This window comes from Hirundo rustica, chromosome 6 (assembly GCF_015227805.2).
Source record: "Hirundo rustica isolate bHirRus1 chromosome 6, bHirRus1.pri.v3, whole genome shotgun sequence".
NCBI lineage: Eukaryota > Metazoa > Chordata > Aves > Passeriformes > Hirundinidae > Hirundo > Hirundo rustica.
The window spans coordinates 30,136,370-30,158,057 of record NC_053455.1 but is presented as its reverse complement, the minus strand read 5'-3'; the positions used below and the strand labels follow the sequence as shown (position 1 = coordinate 30,158,057).

General features: G+C 38.7%; 1 protein-coding gene across 13 annotated transcripts in view; it reads left to right on the top strand.

Moving 5' to 3' along the window:
- The window catches only part of PCNX1 (pecanex 1), a 94,898-nt gene extending 74,601 nt beyond the window's left edge, over window positions 1–20,297 (top strand). For 12 of the 13 annotated variants that reach the window (XM_058420834.1, XM_040068770.2, XM_040068768.2 and 9 more), the window contains 9 exons: window positions 823–1,053; window positions 2,411–2,511; window positions 3,735–3,885; window positions 5,621–5,851; window positions 6,226–6,500; window positions 8,174–8,415; window positions 9,460–9,896; window positions 11,260–11,400; window positions 14,705–20,297. In XM_058420834.1, the coding sequence (XP_058276817.1) occupies window positions 823–1,053; window positions 2,411–2,511; window positions 3,735–3,885; window positions 5,621–5,851; window positions 6,226–6,500; window positions 8,174–8,415; window positions 9,460–9,896; window positions 11,260–11,400; window positions 14,705–14,845 (1,950 nt within the window). In that variant the 3' untranslated portion in view covers window positions 14,846–20,297. The remainder of the gene's footprint in view (window positions 1–822; window positions 1,054–2,410; window positions 2,512–3,734; window positions 3,886–5,620; window positions 5,852–6,225; window positions 6,501–8,173; window positions 8,416–9,459; window positions 9,897–11,259; window positions 11,401–14,704) is intronic. The other variant, XR_009207907.1, reaches the window with a different exon arrangement.
- Window positions 20,298–21,688: the final 1,391 nt, after the last annotated feature.

The following is a 21,688-nucleotide window of genomic DNA, read 5'->3' as shown; positions in this document are numbered from 1 at the left end:
AAGGAAGACAGTTTGTTGTGCTGAGGGTGACTCAGTGCTCTCGTGCAGGAGAACACAAGTGACCCTGTACTCCAGATCAGAGGACACTTTCTAGCTGAAGCTGGAATGGAAACTTTAAAACTGTTACCCAAATACAATAGCTCTGTTGTAAATGAAACGGTGGTTAGTTTGTTTCTTCAGAGAAGGCCAAACTGCTTTGGTCTTCATAAGATGTCCAAACCCATCTTTGGTTCTTAAAAAAGAAACAAACCCTCTCCTCCAGTTTTAAGACAATTTGTAGGCCTCAGATCCTTTCAGATAATCAGTGTACTAATTGAGATCTTTCATAAGCTGCTCTCTTTCTGAGAGCTGAAAATGTTCTGGTTAAAATATTTCCAAGATACTTCTTCACACAAGCATACAACTTGCGTTCTCTAGCACAGGGGTTTTAAACAGTTTTGTCTTTTAGCTTTCTTCTTCTTTTTTTTTTTTTTTTAAAAATTTAGAATTCTTTAGACATTTGCTACCTAAGCCTCCATGTTAATGAAATAAAAATGTCTATGGATTTGTTTTCTGCAAAAATTATGAGGATCCTATCCCATTCTTTTTTCCTTTCCTCATTCCTTCAGTGTAGGCTTCACAAAACCTGATGCTCTTTGAAAAATACTCCTATACACCACCTGTGTTGTTTTCTGTGCAAATCTGTTGTACCTGTAAGTGATATAAATGCTACTGTGTTCATGCTTGTTCATTTTCACAAAAATAGTGCAAACAGTTGAGATTGCTGACTGAGGGTTTTTTAATTGCAGCATTGACTCGTATCTTTAACTGCTTCTGTTTCAGGGAATCATCTATTATGTCACGACATCCCCCAAGCTGGAGGAATGGTTAGCTAACGAGACAATGCAGGAAGGACTGCGGCTGTGCACAGACCGCAATTACGTGGATGTAGACCCAACGTTTAACCCCAATATCGATGAGGATTACGACCACCGTCTGGCAGGGATCTCACGAGAGAGCTTCTGTATGATATATCTGAACTGGATAGAGTATTGCTGCTCTCGAAGAGAAAAGGTAAGTGTGTGAGGAAGGCTGTTCCCTGTTCTAGGATGGTGTCACTTTTTTCCTGTTGGCTTGACTTACAGATAGGTTTAATGCTGATTTTTAAAATTAAAAGTATTTTGATTTGAATAGTTTTGATCTTCCAGTTTTGAGATGTGAATTTAATAGATTCTGTAAGTAGTGTACGGTTTAACTAGTTCATTAATGAATTTTATTTGCTAGCTCAAGTCAACTAGTTGAATCTTAGACATGTATTTACATGCAGAAGGGTATGTCTGCAGAATTGATGTTTTGTACTTAGATATCAGTGTTCACAAATCAACCCTAACTTAAACAAAAAACCACCCAAATAAAAATCCCTAAAACCCAATCCCTAAAACACCTGTGTCCAACTTATCAGTTATTCCTTCTTTTCTCAGTGATCACATTATACTGTTACTTTGTTTTCACAAGCCAACAATTCCAGTGGTCCAATCATCCTACATTCAACCTCTTCTTCTTTCCACAAACTTTCCACCTTTTAAATAGGAGTGCTAGTATGTTTGTAGAAGAATGCCTTGACATTTTACTGTTCACAAAATAACTGCGTCCAATTAAGTGTTGCCTTTGAGAATAAGCAGAAATTGATTGAGATTAAAGGAATATAATTGGAATTTACGTATTTAATGAGGGGTCCAAGACTTAAGGGTTCTGTTTTGCTTTGAGGGTAGAAGATTGGTTAAAGCCTATTTTAACAGAGGTAAGACCTAGTTTCCTGTGGTCAAAGGACAAACAACAGCCAAAGAAAATTATTTCCCTCCAAGAAATGAACATGAAATATTTTTGTGTATGCATTGAAAGGTTTGATCGCTTAATTGAATGATGCCATTTGCTAGGGCATTTTGTATCTTGACTATACTACTGGCTTTGAACTGAGGGCAAGTCTCCCCTAATTAACCCCTTGACTAAAGCTGTAGTCCAGGGAAGTTGTCAGCTAAATCAGGCTTAAATACTCCTAACCAGTGATAATCCACTGTATTCATTGAAAAATTTTTGTCTAAACCCCATAATTTAGCTAATCAGTAGTTTGCCTGCAAGATACACACCATGGGGAATGTAGCATGCATCTGTTTAGCTTACAATTTATCTTATTTCAAATAATAATACATGCATGCTTACCTTTACAAGTATTTTAGGTACTTATAAAACTCTTGTTCACGCTTTGAATCAGAATTGGTTTTTTTAAGAGTGACTTTTGTGGTAGGTTCATACACACACTTGAGAAGAGCTATGTTTGGGTCTTTTTACTCCTTCTGGCAGAATCTTTTTTCGGTGGCCATTTCTTCCTTCTATTCACCTAACTTACTTTTTTTTCTTTTGTTATTACAAGCCACTGGATTCAAGTAAAGACTCACCGCTAGTGACGTTGTGTTATGGACTGTGTGTTCTGGGGCGGAGAGCATTGGGAACAGCTTCACATCATATGTCTAGGTAATAAAATGTTGTTGCTGTAAGCTTCCTGAGCTCAAAATCCCTCTGAGTTCTTAAATTAGGTTTTAGATGAGTATCTTCTCATAGAAGAAATAGATAATTAATGTCATCTTTCTTTAAACGGGACAGATTTGCTATGTAACTTGTCTTCGTTACAACAGCCAGTGAAATATAACTAAAGAAAAGCAAATGAGGGAGAACTTGCAGCTAAGCATATTGTTTTATTGAACTAATTCAAGATGGGAGTTCTGGTATAGGTAAGGACTGGTTATAAGCAGTTTAGAACTGACTGAGTTCTAAAAGTAAGCCACATTCCCTGCACCAACTAGATGTCCTATGTGGAAGTAAGGGGAAAAAGAGGAAAGTTTCTTAAAATGAAAAACCAATGTGTGTTGGTGGATGTTAGATGAGACTATTGTGGTAAATTTCACAGTTTAGCTGGCTCTGTGGCAAGCAGTTGTGCTTTGTACAAATCTTCAGCTCAATTCTGTTGTCATATGGCAACTTCATTGCAGATTGACAGCCTCATTTTTAGAAAGCAATTGTAAAATATAGCTGTAAGGTTCAGGAAATCACAAGGTGATGGCTTATGAAGAAGGATAATTGGATGTGTAAGCTATTGGTCAGCTGAATGCTGACTATAAAATCTGTTCTACTTAATTTCAGGGCAACTGTTGATTAATTCTTCTAAGTACCAGCCAATTGCCTCTCGAAGGTTGTATATATATGTAGTTACAAGATTCATCAGAGCATATTTGATTTTTCACTCTTAAGTTAGCTTAGTAATTGAGAACAGTGCCTTTTAAGCATGAAAAGTTGACAGGGTTTTTATTTTGTACTAAAGCATGGACAGCTGAAGTTGCTGCGTACCCTCTTTAACCGATCTGTTGTGTTACGTACCATGAGAAGTTTTGCCTTTAAAAATCTTCAGAATGAAATCAGGCTCTCCTCGTGATAGTTGTTTGCTTTAGTCCATATTAGTGGTGTGTTGCGTGTATGGTTTGTTCATTACCTGTTCATTGCAGGTAGTCCTCTGATGTACCAAATTTTTTTACACACACGCCTTTTCCTTGTCTTATCCTGTAGCCTACCTTGGTAGAGAAGAATTATGTGCCTTTCTGTGCAGCTCAGTAGTTTCTTTTCCATGATGATAACTGTGGGTGTGTTTGTACTTCTGTTAATATTTGGGTTGGTTTTTTTTGTTTCCTTTTTTCCTTCAACAGTAACCTGGAATCCTTCTTGTATGGCCTGCATGCCCTATTTAAGGGTGACTTCCGTATATCTTCAATCAGAGATGAATGGATCTTTGCTGACATGGAATTGCTGAGGAAAGTAGTGGTTCCTGGAATACGGATGTCACTGAAGCTACATCAAGTGAGAGATTACACAGAAAGATGTGTCCAGTTTTTTATTTCTGTGCATTTGTTCTTTTAAAAATTAGTGTCTGGGAGAAAGGAAAAAGAGGATGAGACTAAAAGGACTATGATAGAAATTGACAACTGAAAACGAGGGAGTATAATGTCTTGTCCCTTGATTTATTACAGCTTTTGTGGAAGGTGATACCGAGGAAAAAGGAATGCTGTCTATGCTCAGAGCTTGAAAATTACATTAACTGTAGATCAGAGAACATGTCAAGCCCTGTTTCGTACCTGTCTAGAGATTTCCCTTATGAACAGCTTCTCCTAGAAGAAATTTTCTAGCAGAAAATACCTCCTAGAGAGATATTTTCCTTCTCTCTTCCCTCCCTACACATATGTAATTGGTTTAAAAGGTTATGCATTCACAGCTGCATAGTCATCTCCTCCAGTGGGAGTTGTTTTTCTTGTTCTTTTTACTTTGAAGTGTTGTAATCACAGGTTTCAGGTGAGAATGAGAAGGTTGCTTTTCCATAAGCTGAAATTAGAGTTTGTCTTTGTAGTGAAGTGCGGTTGAAGATGGGACGATGTCAAATTTTGTCCAGCACATGTATTAACTAAGCAAGTACAAGAAAACATGTACTTACTGAGAAGCACTCTGTGAGGGGGGAGAAGTGTCGGTACTCAGGAAGAATAGATTGCTTGAAAATCATAACAAGTAAACAAATATTAGTTGCAGTTTAAAAATTATTATTAAACTTTCTTTTTTTGCCTTCATTGTAGTCTGGAGTTCCCCAAAACTAGCAGTGATTGAATTAACTCATTCATGTAACATAAACTCTCTGAATTTAGGAGAATATGTGTGTTAGGTGTACATATAGCAAAGCAGAATAATTACCAAATCGTTGAAATCAATAGAAGTACCACTTGAACAACTCTCTAAGTGTTCTCAGAGGATTACTGTGCAGAATGGGTTTGATCGAAGTCAGAGAATGAAAAGGGCGAAAAGAAACCATATCATACTAACAAATGAAAAAAGTTCTGAACATTATTCTGTTAATCTATTAACAGAATTAAGATTATTTTATTCACTTGCAGTGCATGAACATGCCCAGGCTTCAGTCAGTTTGGTAATTTAGCTATTAACCACAGTCCTTTTTTAACCAGAAAGTAATGTTACCCAATACTAAATTGAACTTGCAGGTTTTGTTCTTATTTGACTGGCAGTAACGTAAGCTGTCTTGATAGTACCTGATGCTGAAAAAATTTGATGATAGTTTGTCCTCAAGTATTAATGTGAACTTTTTGTAGTAAATACTGGTTTTCTTCTTATTGCTATTTTCATATAGTACGGTCTCATTGAATAATCAGTGATTTACTTAGGTGTGTATTAGAGCTGGAAGTTTGAGTAAGAAGAGAAACTGAAACTAAAAAGCTTCTGCCAACAGAATAAATAGGTATAAATCTAGTGTAAAATTCACCTAGAAATTTAGTTCAATCAGTGATAGGTCCTTCCAATCACTTTGGTCTTACGTCAAAAAAGAAGCAAAAACAAGCAAACAGAACCAATCTTCTGTGGTAAAAGAAGTTATCTTTAGCAGTGTTCTAAAGTAGGTATTTGATACTTTTGGTAGCTAACTTTGTGTAATGCACTGATCATTTCAAAAGTTTGAGGTGTGAAATGTTTTATTTTTATATGTAGTTCCATCTGAAATGTTAATCATACCATATTGAACATGTGTTATTGGAAACAGGATCACTTCACTTCTCCAGATGAATATGATGATCCTTCTGTCCTTTATGAAGCTATAACAACCCATGAAGAAAATCTAGTAATAGCACATGAAGGGGACCCCGCTTGGCGGAGCGCAGTCCTTTCCAATTCTCCATCCCTTCTTGCTCTGCGTCACGTGATGGATGATGGCACCAATGAATATAAAATCATTATGCTCAATAAGCGCTATCTCAGTTTCAGGGTCATTAAGGTAAGCTTTGTGTACGTTTCACAATGTGACAGCAAGTTGGAGTGTATGTTAATAACTATGCCAAACTGCTGCCTCAACTGAAATCTTTACTGTTTTGTTATTAATAGGGCTGGTTCTTCTCATACAATGCAAGTATTTTATCAGAATATCACTTCCTTCTCGCTTAAAAGGTTATTTCTCATCCCATTCTTAGGTTTGTTTATTCTCACTGTTGCAGCCTGTGTCCCTAAGTTCGTCCTGTAAAAGAACTGAATATATGAGTGCTGGCAGTGCACTACTGCCTGTGCTCACGAAGGCTTTGGTATAACACAGCAGTCACTGCATGTTCTCATTGCTTCACTTTGTGACACAGCCTCTCTCCTTGGCTTTTGCAGGTCAATAAGGAGTGTGTACGTGGCTTGTGGGCAGGACAACAGCAGGAGCTTGTCTTCCTGCGTAATCGTAATCCAGAAAGAGGAAGTATCCAAAACGCTAAGCAAGCTCTGAGGAACATGATCAACTCCTCTTGTGACCAGCCAATTGGATACCCAATTTATGTCTCACCTTTGACTACTTCTTATTCAGATAGTCATGAACAGCTAAAGGACATTCTTGGGGGAGCCATCAGCTTAGGAAACATCAGAAACTTCATAGTGTCTACATGGCACAGGTGAGCTGAGGAACAAGAGGTTCTCATTAGTACGTGTTCATGTTCTCATATTGCATTAACTAGTCTTGCACAGGCCCAACACAGCATAATTTATAATGTTCAGTCACATTAAAATAAATAAATCTTGGCTTTTATTTTAGGCACATCAGTAACATATGGCAACTGCTTTGGTACAGTATTAATCTCCAAGGCTGAGTAATACACCACAAACTATGTAAGTGAGAGCTCAGAGGAAAGAGGACAAAGTTGAGATGCAGGGACTGCAACTTCAGAGCTAATGTTAGGTCTGATAATGAGAGACAATGCAACTTCCGTACTATATTTTTCAATATGATGGCTTTTGCAGTCTATAATGCCATCTTTACAGAATCAGAACTGTTTGGTAGGGTTCCAGATATTTAGCATGAAAGTGCCTATATTAATGTTTTAGGGCATGCTCATACATAGTTATGCAAGCTTGAGCTATTGTTCAAAGTCTCACTAGTGCTTCTGTGTATATGTTACATAATGCTATATGTTAGCTCCAGATCAAGTAACTGGGATGATAGACCTATTTCTCCACATGACCCCTGGGTAATCCAGTAAAAACTCTTGCTGTGCTGTGTTCTATAGGCCACACGATCTTTTACTGCACTTCTGGCCCTCTTACTGTGGCTGCAGAAGCACCAGTGGCAGCTGTGTGGCATTCAGAAATGTGCATCCTGGTTCTTAGTAGTTCTAGGAGCTGGTGCCATGGTCTGAACAGTCCTATAGCTGTTCTGATGGTTGTGTTTATCTTAGACATCTACAGCATATCAGAACAGACCATGCTGCTTTACCCAGAGTGCCAAAAATGCCACATTTACTGCAGTCTGTGGTTGTCTCCTATTGCCATCAGCTTGTCCAACTTGATAGAATAGCAGGTGAAAGCATCAAACACAACACTATTTCAATCTAAGGTGTTTACGCTTTAGGATTCTGTGTCCTGGGACAAAAAAAAAATTGGAAATGAGTGCTCAGTGTACCTGAGTGTGACAGAAAAGAAAAATAAAAAGTAGGAATTGAAGGGAGGAGGAAATGCGCTGTGGTTTTTGCATCCATTTGAAGTTTATAAGTGTAAACAATGTGATGAAAAACTGTGGTTATGTATACTGGAAAATGGTAGCTAACATACTGTCTGAATGTTCAGTATGTGCTTCAAACAACTGTGAGTGCATTACTCAAGATAACAGAAACCAAATACATTAAAAATCCAGCAAACATTCTTTCCTTGCTAGTTTGTGTAGACAAAGATTTTTGCAGTGTAACAATTACATGTGACTAGTGTGTTAAGTAGCATAAGTTTTACTAAACTGGTTACAGATAACCAGGATGTTCTATGATCATTTGAATTGGAATTTTATCACTTTATTGTACTTCAGAGCTGGCATAATTTTTAAAAAGCTAATTTATATAAACATTTGACTTGTTATAAATAACTGTTATTGAAAAGCTGTCATGAAGCAAATTGCAATCTCTTAGCAGTGTGTATATTTGCAAAGCATATTTTGAGAAAATAAAGTCAAGTTTAAATTGATTTTAGGAAATGCTGTGGATTGTGCTGAGTAAAGCCTTTTGCTTGTCATGAAGCGTTTCTTAGGAATCCTAATGATTACGAGGTGTGCCTTAATGTATCGTTTGCATTATGTTTTCAGACTAAGGAAAGGCTGTGGGGCTGGCTGCAATAGTGGTGGAAATATTGAAGATTCAGATGCTGGAGGTGGAACTTCTTGCACAAGCAACAATGCAACTATCAACGAGTCACAGAGCAGCATGTCACAAGGAGGAGGGAATGCAACTACAGGGCAGGGACCTGGAGCAGTACAGCACCCTCCTGTTGCACCTCATCCTACAACTTTTCCTGCAGCTCATCCACCGACTCATCCCTCCACTCTGGGTAAAGTTAAAACAAAGAAACAACTTCATACATGTCCAGTCCTATAGCCTGAACGGGCCTTTCAGCTCTTCGACCTGAGTTAAAAGAAAAAGCAAACAAAAGTGATGTGATTTTTTGTTGTGTTAAGAGCTGCTGGATTCATCTCAAACTACAGTGCTGTTTTATGCAATTCAAGGTTCCCAAACAGATCTGATAAATAGGGGTATAGTTGTGCTGATAAAATTGATTAAATAACTTTTTATAGCAGGTTTCTACAGATTGGATCTGTTCACTTCTGTTGTATTGTTTGCAAATGCTGAACTCATCATTGTTCTGGTCATGTTTAGATTTCTTATTTATATAGTGAAATAAGTTCTTATTTGCAGGGTATTCTAGCTGAATCAATCCAAGGGTCCATAGTGAGCTGTAGTTAAGGAGGCAACAAACACTAAAGCTGGGAAAGTCTTTCAAACATTGCCATTACTCACAAAGAAAATGTAGCTGTATGTAGTTGAATTAACATAATTAGGTCTATCAGCTGGGGAGAGGTATCTGCAAATATTTAGTATAGGAAAAGCAATTACACCAATGCTCATGAACTGCAATTTCTTGTTTTCAAGTGTATTAAATTTGAACTTGTTTGAAAATAGCTGTTTTTCTAACAAATTTTCTGACCCAAATGTGAATGTGTAATCAAGCATATTAAGAAAGACAAGTCAGTGTTTTGTTTCAGTCACCTTACGTATGGTAATCTGAAGTGCTAATATTAAGTAAGAAACTGTTAATGCAGAAAGTACAAGACTGAAGACTTTTTCAAGGTAGTTGTCTGATAGGGATTGTGAATGGAACAGAATGTGAAATTCTGAGATAAGATGAAGGGAATGTATTGAAATGTTCTGCTATGTGAGATGCAGCAGAGATCTTCTGCAATACATCAGTTTCTGACGATGTTGGTTAGACCAATCAGTTTTGTGTATCTGTGCACTAAAGCACTTGTGCGTTGGCAATCTGTTACGTGTGGGAGGCTTTATCAAACTTTCCTGATTGTGTATCTTTTACTTCTAGGCACCAGTCACAGCTCTCACTCTGTGCAGTCCAGCCTTGTCAGACATTCCCCTGCCCGTGCCTCAGTAGCTAGCCATTCATCCTATTGCTACGGCAGCCGTCATTCATCTCTTCGCACATCCGCAACAGGCTTTGTGCCTTGCCGGCGCTCTTCCACCAGTCAGATATCCCTTCGTAACCTCCCATCATCCATCCAGTCCCGCCTATCTATGGTGAACCAAATGGAACCTACTGGCCAGACTGGGGTCAGCGTGCAGCATGGACTGCCCTCTTCTAGCAGCTCCAGCCAAAGCATCCCAGCCTGTAAACAGCACGCCCTTGTGGGCTTTCTAGGGACAGAAGGAGGGAGTAATGCAGCTGAAACTCAGTCAGGAGGCAGTGCAAGCCCTGCAAATCAAATGCAAGCCAAAAAGGATGACGTTATTTACAGAATCCAGGTGAATAGTCTAGAAGAACAAGTTAACTTGCGTTTCCACGTGCTTTTATTAGTCGTTCCTTTGTATGTTGTTGAAATCGCTACTTACAAATACACGTTCTGGAATATCTGGTGTGCAGGTTTTGTGCAGTTCTGTTTGGAGAATTAATGTACAGAAAAGGTTTTCTGGACAAGCAGCCTTCCTGTGTGTTCCTTGTTTATGTTATTTTTATGTTTTGCTGTAGTGCAGCTCTGAGAATGTCAGTGGAGTTCAGTTCCACTTCACATTTAGTTTACCTTTTCCACATCACAGCAGGTAAAGCTAAGCAGCTTCATTTGCGGGGTAGAAAGCTTTTTTCTTTGAATCTAAGTAGATTTTCCACAAAATTAAGTGTAAAAATACTTGCTTTCACTTTCATATGTATTTATTCTTTGGTTATATCGATTTCAGGGTTTACTGAACAGCAAACATTTCACTATTGACTAAGTTAATCATGGCAGCCTTACTTTTGTGAAAATCCAGGAATGCTTTCTTAGCTTTTATTAGCCCTACGTACATGTCTTTGACATTATACTTGTGGGAAACATCAAGAAGTGTATTTAAGAGGTTAGGTCATAATAAACACCATTTCATTGCTGATACCACCTCAGTTTAGAGTAATCCTTAGTAAATCGCATCATAGTGGGCAAAGTTAAATTAATTTTTCAGGTCTGTGCTTAGTAGCTTTTGTTTGCAGGCAAAGGTCCTTTTATGAAGCTGCTTACTAATTCCTCTGTGTGAGGAGGATAAAGTGGATATGTGCCCTTGGATAGTGGACATTATGGAGTTCTCTCTGTCCTTAAATAGGAAGAATTTTTCAGGAGTTTTCTCCTGCTTGCCCTGTGGAAAGGCCAGTTTACTTCAAAACACAGGGTGGGTCTCAACTAACCATGCTAGTAGATAAATACTTCTTCTGCCTAACAATGAATTCCCCAAATTTCTTTGGATATTCTGTAAGAAGTAATGAGCCAATTTTAACAGCTCATCATCACTTAACTTTTCCCTGCTACTAGACTATGTGCTGCCAATGCTTTTGCTGTGCCAGCTCCCCAGCCCTGCCATGAGCTAGTATAACTGAAAGAAGTGGGGAAGGGAACCAGAGCGTTGCCTCAGTGAACTGGCATATTGTCGGCTGTGTCTGAAACCACAGCATCATTTCCAAATTCAGTGCTGCTTGGGCTTGGAAAGCCTGGAGCTCAAGTTTCCAACTTGAGTTTGAAATTGGTCAGAAAAAAATTTCAGTGGGTTAAAGTCAGTTATCTGGAATTATTCAAAAGGTTACAGTTAATCTGTTTCTTTTAAATCTTGGCTGAACTAACAGTCAAAACTCAATTCCTACTTATAGTTAATGGATCCCAGTCAAGTACTGGAAGGGATCAACGTGTCAAAAAGGAAAGAGCTGCAGTGGCCAGATGAGGTGATACGGCTAAAAGCTGGAAGAAACAGCTGGAAAGACTGGAGTCCTCAGGAAGGCATGGAAGGCCATGTAAGTTTTGCTTGGAAGTTGACAAGCTAACCTAAAAAAAGGCAGTGTCTTGGTTCTGTGGCAGTCTGCCTACATGTCAATGCAAAGATTGATGTAGTAGGTAAGTTAGATCAGCAGCTGTCCTCAAAGTCATTCTTACTGGAAGAGCAGGTCTAGAATCCTAATTTGAGGCAGAGATATTTCTGCAACACTGTGCAAAAGATGCAAGATGATGTTTCTAATGTTGTCAGCCACCACTCCTTTCTTGCCTTCTTTCAGGTTGTCATTATCTCTCAGGCTTTGCTCTCATTCATCCAGCATTCATTTTCCTTTCTTTAAATTGTCAATCCCTGAACAAATAAAGATGATCAATTTACTAACAAGTCCTTAACTGAAAGATTAACAGTATTTGGTTTTAAATTATTCTGATCAAAATAGAGCCAAATAAGATGGTCTTTAGATGTCTCTTTATTATGTAATAGATACATGATAGGTGTTTACTTTCCTTTAAGAAGGAAATATGTTCTAACTAAAACTTGTGAAAGCCCGTGACTTGAAATTCAGTCTTTTTCCCCTATGGATGTTACATCTGCAGTTTACAAAAATCCAGTGTTGGCTAGAAAACGTATCTCCCAATTTAGGCTCCTTTTGTGAGCAAAAAACCCATTGTGGTTTTTGAAGCTTTTTGATTTATACTGAGAGATACTTAAAAAAACCAAAAAAACCCAAACAACAACCCACTTGATGTCTGTAAAGATGCTCCAGTATTCTTTCAGTGATAGAAGGAAGAATCACTGACACTGTGTCTGCTTTTGTTCCTCAATACAGCCATATTTTCATTCAGAATAGAGCAGTTTTGAAGAAATTTCTTTTGACTGTTTACCTCAGTTAGAGGCATTATTTATAAACTGCTTTTAGGGATAGATTTTGCCATTTGAAAGTCCACATCACTGTGGATATATGTGCAAACTTCAGGTAAGAAATGGAGATATGCCAGTAACACGGTGTACGCTGTATCTACCTTGTTGTTGTATCTGCATGAAGAAAAGGGCCATGAAACGCAATTATTTTTGTAAGGAATCTGCCAGAGTTGACAGTCCATTCTTAGGACAGTAGGGTTATGTTGTAGGTAGCACCTATGAGTAGAATGCTGTTATAAATGTTCTCAGTTATGTTGGGTTTAGACATACTGTTGCACATCAAGAATGTGGTAAAGATGGTGAACTTGTACTGAAACATGTCCTCTTGCCTGGTATTGCTGGACAGTTTTTTTCAGGAGTTTGTGTTTTGTGAATTGCAGCATGCTGATACGTACAGTGATTGATGCTATTAGAAAGATTAGAACAAGAGGATTTAAAGGTCAAAGTAAGCTGTTGTTCTGAATGCTTCTCATCTATTTTTGGTACAGCATATAGGCAGGTTTTTTCAGAGGAGCATCTTTCAACCTAACAAGAAAGGGGGGAAAGCACCAGATTATCCTGTGTGTGATTAGGAGGAAAGGATTTAACTTGATGACATAGTTTCCACTGCCTGCTTCAGCTGCCTGTGGAAACATACTAGTAACAGTAAAGCTCTTAGGACAGTCTTCCCTTTCTGATCCAGTGGCTGTGGTCCTTTCTGCAAATGGGCAGAAATTATTCTTACCTGCTCAGTTGCTGCTCATTAAGCAGTTTACCTTATGTCCGCTCTCAGTATGAAGTTCAGCACTCAGTATTTTAAAACTTTGTTGCTACATAGAAAAAAACATTTTTCCTAACTTAGCTTTTTATCTTGCTAAGTATGCAGTGCAGTGTATATATAAGGCAGAGAGACATTATAAGGTTTCTTCAAGGAAATTACATTTAGCAGTCCTCTTTGGAATGTAGCTACTTTTTCCACGTTTTGAGAGGGTATGCCCAGCATTATCTTTCTATGATACATGATACTGGGGTGTAGAAGAACCCTCTTCCTCCAAGAAATTCTTACCTCCAAGAAGCTCTTGACTGTCTAGTGGCAGCATTTTGCATGTACCAAATAAATGCCAGTCATAATAGAAGAGATGGTAGAACTGAGTGTGGCCATATGTCAGTTTCATGATATTGATGCCTGTAGCTATCTCAAAGGCACCAGTGTTAAATTGAACAACAAGGATGTAGTACTTGGTACTTCATTGGACAACTTTTTATTGTGCCTGGGGACAGGATATTCCTAGTCTCATTCCGTACAGGATCTTAAATTTATATGGACACACTTTGAAGTCAGACTTGAACATCAATGCAGCATAGATCGTATGCAATGGCCAAAGCTAAATGTTCTTCACCAGTGTTAAGGGAAATTGCCAGCTGTGTATAATGAAGATTAAGTGAGTCTCTTCGATTTGATCTCTGAAGATTGTGGGGTTTTGCCATTTTTTTTCCTTTTATACCTTTAAGACTCTTGAAAACTTTACTGCTGTGGAATTTGTAGAAATTAATTTTACTTGCTTTCTGACTTATTTTGTCTTGAATTAATGGTTCTTTTACCACAGCTGGAAAATTTTAGATAATTCTGTTTCTGTGAAGCTGATGATACTTATACCCATATTAATGGAGTATCCTTATGGTTCCTTTGGGGCACCCAGAAGTTTTTAAGGAGACATATGAACAGGGACATATGAGGTATGAAAAAGGGACCTCCTTTCCTGACAGTATCAGACAGGATCCTTGGAAGTGGCAGATCAAAGTACTTGAATTCTGTAGAACCAAGAGAGTATGGTACAAGAATTTGTAGCACTGTTTCTTAACTCCTTGTTCTTTGTAATATTTTAAATTTAAATTTGTCTTTGAATAACTTGATTTAGAAGATCAACATTGAATTCACAGTGCATAGGTAACAAAATCAGGGCAAGAGTTTTAACTTGCAAGAGACAGTAGTTTACACCTGACTCCTGATAAACTGTGGTTCTGTGCTGCACAAGACTGGGGTATTTTAAGATTATTTCAAATCAAGCACCAAAATATCCCAAACTTTTATGTGTGCACTTTTTTCAGTTGCTACTCACTTTGGATGAACTGTTTGGTTCTGATTTGGGTCGAGTTGTTTGTTCCTACTCAGACTGGCTGCTCTCATGGTTGTAGAAGACCTAAGTGTGATTTTAAGCTGCAGATCTTCAGCAAGACTTCAATGTGCAGCTTATCTGTGGATATGCTGCCATTGACAAAAGGGCCACTAAATCAATATAGCAACTGTATTTTTGCTCCTTTGGCCCTGTAAGGGTCTTGAATTATCAGCCACAACTTTGATATGACAGCTCTCCCTGTGGAACTTACATTTTATTACACTTTGTGTTTTGTTTTTTTCCTTCCAGGTGATTCACCGCTGGGTGCCTTGCAGCAGAGATCCAAGTAGTCGGTCACATATAGATAAAACAATCCTGCTGGTTCAAATTGAAGATAAATATGTTGCTGTTGTTGAAACTGGAGTCCTTGAACTTGGGGCTGAAGTGTAAATCTCTTTGAGACTGAAGCTTCCCCTTCTCCAATGGTTCAGAAGAGAGAAGGGTGCAGAAGAAGCAGCTCCCAGGACATGAAACTTTGGTCCGGTTGTAGGAAAGGACTTGAAACACAGATTTGTCTAAGTCCCTTCCCCCAAATAAACAAATGTAAGAATTTTTTTAAGTTGTTAGCTGCTGAAGAAACACTTGCATGAAGGATAGATTTGTTGAGACATATCTTTGTTTATAAATTTTGTTATGCATTGCGTAATGCTTTAAATCAACAAACTTTTCGGTTCTAAGATCAGAGCACCTCATATTTTTCTAATTGTTTTGCCAAAAATTGCCATGTCTTGTCACAGAGTGTGTGGAATTCATCCACCTTATTTTAATGAAATTGACTACAAACCTTCAGTTTGGTGAAACAGTGTAAGGGTTTCAGGTGTGGCAAGAAGAGACTGAACAGATGTATAGATTCTTATTCCTTATGAGCTAAACATTAATGAGAACTGCACTAATTTTTTTACAGCAATGCACTAAAAACAACCCTGAGATTGCTGAGAACATTTATTTATATATATAAATATAAGTATATAAAATACCATTATTTAAATTGCCTTTGGGATTAATCCCCTCCCTCTCCATATACATGTTGATGGTAAGGGCTGTGCCATGGGTTTGGTTCTATGTTCTGTATTTCATACAAGTGCATTTGCTGCATCCTCTTCACAATAAATGGTAAAATAACAAATGTGTAGAAAAGCACCTGAGTATCCCTGTACTACATCAGACTTTACTGTGGTGGCAGTGGTACCTCAAGCCTGTACAACACATCTAGCTTTAAAGTGGGCCTCAATATGACTTTCTATCTGTCTTCCCTTCACTAGCCATGGGTTCTTTGCTTCTTTACACCCAGAGCTGGCTATGTGGCTTCATTGGCTCTTCTCTGGCAAACACGGTGGTTTTAGTTTTGTAGTGGGAGGTGCAGGTCCATGATTACTTAATGGATGCTTGAAGGTTTTTTTTTATTCTATCCAATTTTAAAAGAAAAAACAGCAACAACTCCCCAAACAAAATGAGAAAAGAATCCAACAAAACTTGACTTCTGCTTTTAATGATCTTTTATAGAAGGCACAGCCCTAAACTTATCACTTTTACCACCTTGCCTTTTCTTTCCCTTTAGTCTTCATTCTTTTCTATGACTTGAATTTTATTTTCTGTGATTATATATTCTATGTAAGTGTAATTTGAGTATTTATGACTGTGAAGTTGAATTATTCATGTGTTACATATCCTAGGTTTTATTGTATTTTTTTAAAAGTGTGTATTCAGGGAAACAAGTAACTCAGAACTATCATGGGAGTGTGAGAGGGAAACTGGTTTGTTCTTGACTTGCAGTTCCTATGACTCACTTTTCTTAATCCGTAAGAAAGAAATGTACCTGTTGCAATTGTTTCCTGTTTCTGACCTGTAATTATATAGGACTCTGTGGGGAATTTGCTTACAATTCTAGCTTTTGGGAGCAGCCATCTTCTTCCCAGTCACCTCCACTTCTTTATATGTGTTGTAACTAGGAGAGACTTCTGATATACCACAGAGGTTATTATAATTAATTCTCTGACATCAGAGAAGCATTGTCCATTATGTACCTAATGTAAGAGTGAAATTACATGGGATAAGAAAAAAGGGAGAAATGGCTACCTAAGAAACACTGGTATTCCAGCTCAAGTCACTGTATGCCATCTAGCCATGAAAGGGTAAGTCTGTGTGCCTGGTAGCTACTCAATTCCAGTTACTGTTCCCAGTGAACGATACTGGGATCTTGCTTGCATCATAGACTATGCAAACTTGTCCTCAAAATGCTGTGCGTCTAAAAGTTGTGTATTACTATTCACTTTATTCATACACTGTCCCATTTAATCATGGTATAAATGCACAGATCTGCCACCCTCGAAACTGTGTGGAGCAGCAAAATTATTTATCACATGTATCACGTTATAGAGTAGTTGAATTAATCTCCTGCATATGTGAAAATGTAGTACAGTAGATGAAACTTCTGTGGTGGTCTGGTAACGCTGCTATCAGAAATGAAGAAAATGTGGAAGTTTTGAACTGAAGGCCTTTTCGTTAAGATTTTAAGGTTTTATTCTATGTCCTTCCCTTCCGGTAAATACTCCTTTAATTAATTAACCTTCCAGGTTTTCTGTATTGCTAGGAAAATTGCTTCATTTAGAAGGGAGAAGTTTGTTTGAAAATAAGCCCCTATTTGACATTAGTTGCACAGGGTTGTTGTTATTTCTTGGACTGAAGCCTTGAGGTAAACAGATGACGGAAAACCCAAATATATAGCTTAGGGTGGTTTTTTGTTGTTGTTGGTTTTTTTTAGCTGACTGAAACAACTTTCAGTATGTTAACCCTAACATACTGAAAGGTACATCTGAACAATCTCTCACTCTCTTTGGGGCAAGGTAAGGACAATGTCCATTGCTGGTAAAAGACATGATAAGATTTAATGGCTTGTTAATGTGGAAATTTTAGTGCATATGTATATCTCCCTGGAATTTGATTGGAAAACAGCAGATAAGGGAAGAGAGAGAGAGAGACTTTTATTAAAGGCAAAAAGAATTGATGAATACTATTTTTTATAAAATGTATGGCTTTTGGTGTGCTGCCTTCTGGAGATAGATTTTAATGTGGACAGCTAACAGGTTAATAATTCCTTTCAGGTACTCTGCTAACATCTGTTGTGAAGTCATTCACATAGTGCTTATACCTATTCCAGATCTGCTCAACAGAAGCCACCTAGTTGGAATTTCACTCTTCCATAAGGCTTTGGAAAATTAACTCTTTCAAGTTTTTCCTGAACTCGTTGAGATTCCTATGCCTGTATGTTGGTTTGTACAGAGTTTGTCTTTGGTTTCCATTGTGCAAGTGACAAAAATGTTTTCTTCTAACTCAGAATCACACAGAATTAACTAGGTTGAAAAAGACCTTTGACATTATAGAGTCCAACCTATGACTGCACACCACCTTGTCAACTACTAGACCATGGTACGAAGTGCTACATCCGGTTTTTCCTTAAATATCTTCTGTGATGGTGACTCCACCACCGCCCTGGGCAGCCCATTCAAATGCCTAATAACCCCTTCTGTGAAGAATTTCTTCCTAATCTCCAGCCTAAACTTCCCCTGGTGCAGTTTAAGACTGGGTCCTCTTGTCCTGGCGCTGGTTACCTGGGAGAAGAGACCAATCCCCACCTGGCTACACCCTCCTTTCAGGGAGTTGTGGAGAGTGATAAGGTCTCCCTGACCCTCCTCTTGTCCTGGCTGAACAACCCCAGCTCCCTCAGCCTCCCTGTAGGATTTGTGTTCCAGACCCTTCACCAGCCTTGTTGCCCTTGTCTGGATGCATTCAAACATCTGTGCCCTTCCTAAATTGGGGGTTCCTAAACAGGACACAGCACTCGAGGTGGGGCCTCATCAGTGCCCAGTACAGGGGGACAATCACTGCCCTGGTCCTGCTGGCCACACCGCTCCTGACACAGGCCAGGATGCCACTGGCCTTCTTGGCCATGTGGGCACGCCTCTGCACAGGGTAGACCTGTCTGTGGAAACCTCTGTTCTAGATGGAAATGATTTCATCTTTTATTTTCTTGGCCTTTGTCTTGATGTGTTAATATTCTTCATTATAAGGGTGGAAAAATGGGTATTTTCAGGTTAGTCAGATCAGTCCAAATTGAACCTTACCATAGAGCAGAATTTTTTAGATCTTTCTAGACTTTTCATGAAAACCCTTATAGATGTTTGCTTTTACTTTATCCCCTTGCATTGTAATGTTCTCTTGCCATAAGAACATTCCAGTTAAGTCCTACTGTTGTAGCTTCCAGGTAGGTCCCAATCTATTTTTTCTCTCAGATTTCTTTGGAGGTGGTATCTGTGTGTATATATGTAAAGACTTCTCCCTAAAATACTCAGTTGCAGAAAAGGGTTTGAAAACCCCATTAATCAGACAATGTTCATTAGTAAAAATGGCTACTACATGATGTTTTAAAACCTTTTCTAGTTTCACTTCTCCATGAAATCTTTTTAAATGTTCTGATTAAAAAACCCAAAAACCTAGAACTGTGTATGTGACACCAACTGATGACACCTAGACTTTGGTGCTACTTGCAGTGAATGATACTAGTGCTGGATTCTAGGGAACTCTCCCATGATCCAGCATGTGTGAAATGGTTTCAGAGTTTGGGGAAAGTTGATGGTGATGATTATTTCTTGAGGTAATTCCATGTAGGCTGGATGGTCCTACAGCCACTTTGCCTGGGACATCTGGCATGTTTCTGAGGGGTGATGTCAGTTTTCCAGTCAAGAGTGCAGTTATCACCAGTCGTTCCTCATCCCATGGTCACAATGCCTTTGGGAGCTGAAGAACTCTGAGAGCCCTGGATGACTGGTGAGATGACAGATGAGGACTTGTGGCACAGGTCCATGAAGCTTTGTCTGGATTTGGGCAAGGGGGGGAAGAGATGCCTTATGATTGAGTCAGCTTTCTCTGATAATGCACACACCATCATGCAACCTAGGAGCATAGATAACAAAGACACCACTTTAAAGACCTTTCTCAATTACAGAACTCTCCATTCACAAAATGGAGCTGGATAAATTTCATTTCTTACCGTTAACAATATTATTCAACTTGTATTGGATTTGGGGTTGTACCACCACAGGTTTTATGTACTTAAATTTATTAAGGAATTTTATACCTATTATATAGGCATCTATTGTTTTCTTGTCTGGCTTGCTATTTGATATTCTAATGCAGACCATTCAGTGGCACTGGACTCTTTCAGAAATTATACTGGTAATTCCTGGTGCCTTAGTAAAAAAGTGGGTCCATAACACCTTGGTGGAAGGTAAAGCATGTGACTTGTTTCACCCCAGCATGATATGCATATTTCTAAAAAGGTGATTAAGATGGCTGCCCCAAAAGATTTTTGGGAGTATACCTACATCACTTGATCATGAACATTTGAATGAGCAATTTTTATGACTTCTGGTATGTACAGTTTGAATAGATAAGCCCAGTACACTTAGGTCACAACTTTGAAAGGTGGCAATCAAATAGCTGGATATGTAACTTCTTACACAGATACCCCTGAAAGCTGGACAGTAGCTGCTGGTTAGGGAATGGAGAGGGGAATAGAGCATAAACAAGAGGGATGGCTTTGGTTTTTAATGGACAATGAAAATATATTTTGCCTCTACCAGCAAACGGTTATCTTGCCAGGGATAGGGATTTATGTACCTGCGTGTCTGTGAGTGTGTATGTGTCTGCGTGTGTTATTGAAAACAGCCTGTAAATATTGTAGCTGTTTAAAATGGAAAAGGCAGAGAGTTTTTTTGCAACATGTTGCAGCAAAAGGACAGTATTGACAGTGGAGAAACACTGAGAAATAAAAAACCTTTTTTCACTTGTTGTCATTTATTGCACGATTACATTCTCTTAATATGTCATTCTCACAAATTTCCTATAAGTACTGTTTTAAGTTTACTCAAATCATCCTTTAATGAAGGATTCTCTTGTTTAAGAATTGTCTTTTGTAACTGTGCAAAGAATTATCTCAGCTATTCCTATTTTACTGCCAGCATTATCCCTGTTTTTATGCTTTTGTATAAATAAGTGCCACCTGCCCTCTCTTCTGCGGTTAAAATGTTTTGTCTTTGTTGAAGCATTTTCTCTATCAGTGATTTCCCTTCTCTTGAATGTTTTTCAAAGCTCAGAACACTCTTGTACTGTTTTCATGCTCAGTAATTTTTAATTCATCATACTTCTCTGGGAAATACCTTACCTAGCATGGTTTAATCAGTCATTTCTAATTTTCTGCCATCCTTGATCTGATAATCAAGAGCAGCATTGGATGCAGTCCTCGTGATGACTGTGCTTACATGGAGCACTTTTTGATAGGGATACTAGTTTAAAAATACTCAGCTGCTATCTGTCCATTCTCTCAAATATTTCACACTTGTATAGAGGCAACATTATCTTGCCCCTTAGAGTTTGAAAAAATCACTTCTGACATAAACAATGGTGATGGGACAGCTGTGTCTTTAAAGAATGGATGTTGCATTTACAACTTTTCTTCTGCTTACCTGTGACACTTGACCCATAGCTGCTTCAGGCCTCAATTTAAGAATGAGAGAACATAAATAGAGCAGGTGTTCCTAAGGAAAAAACTACTCCCTTTATTTTTTAATGTGAGCAAGTGAGTCTCAATGAAAAGATTAAAAGTTCTCTAACTTGTGTTTATAAGAAGCAGCTGTGCTTTCAGCTGCCAATATCCAAAAAAAGAGGAGCAGCACTTCCAGACCGATTTAGAGGCGGCACAGGGTAAGGCTGTTGCTGTAGTCCACCGTTTCTTGCTGTTGGTGTCAGTTGAAGGCCTGCAACTGGTAAAAACTGGCCAGCTGGAGCCCCGGTTAGTGGTTGGAGGCTATTTCTTAGGGTAGTTTGTCCTGAGAGAAATCCAGTTCACTTACTCCAAGGCATCCCTGTGAGTAGCCCTGTGAGTAGCCCTTTGAGCCTATAGAGGACCTTGCTTCTACACTACACCCCTGGTCTTGGTGAGTGGAATGCCTATCCCGTGGCTTCCTTCTATGGCCAGAGATTGTCCTCTTGCCTATTTTTAACCGGACTTTCCATGTGTAGAAAGATGATACTTGGCTAGTGTCACCTTTTAGGTCTTGTCGGCTGAATAAGTTTCTGCGGGTTTTCCTCCGTTCAGCAGCAGGCGCTTTGCGTTTCTCTGCGAGCTCCCGCGGCAGCGCGGCGTGTCCTGCTCGGGCGCGGTGCCGCTGCCGCGGG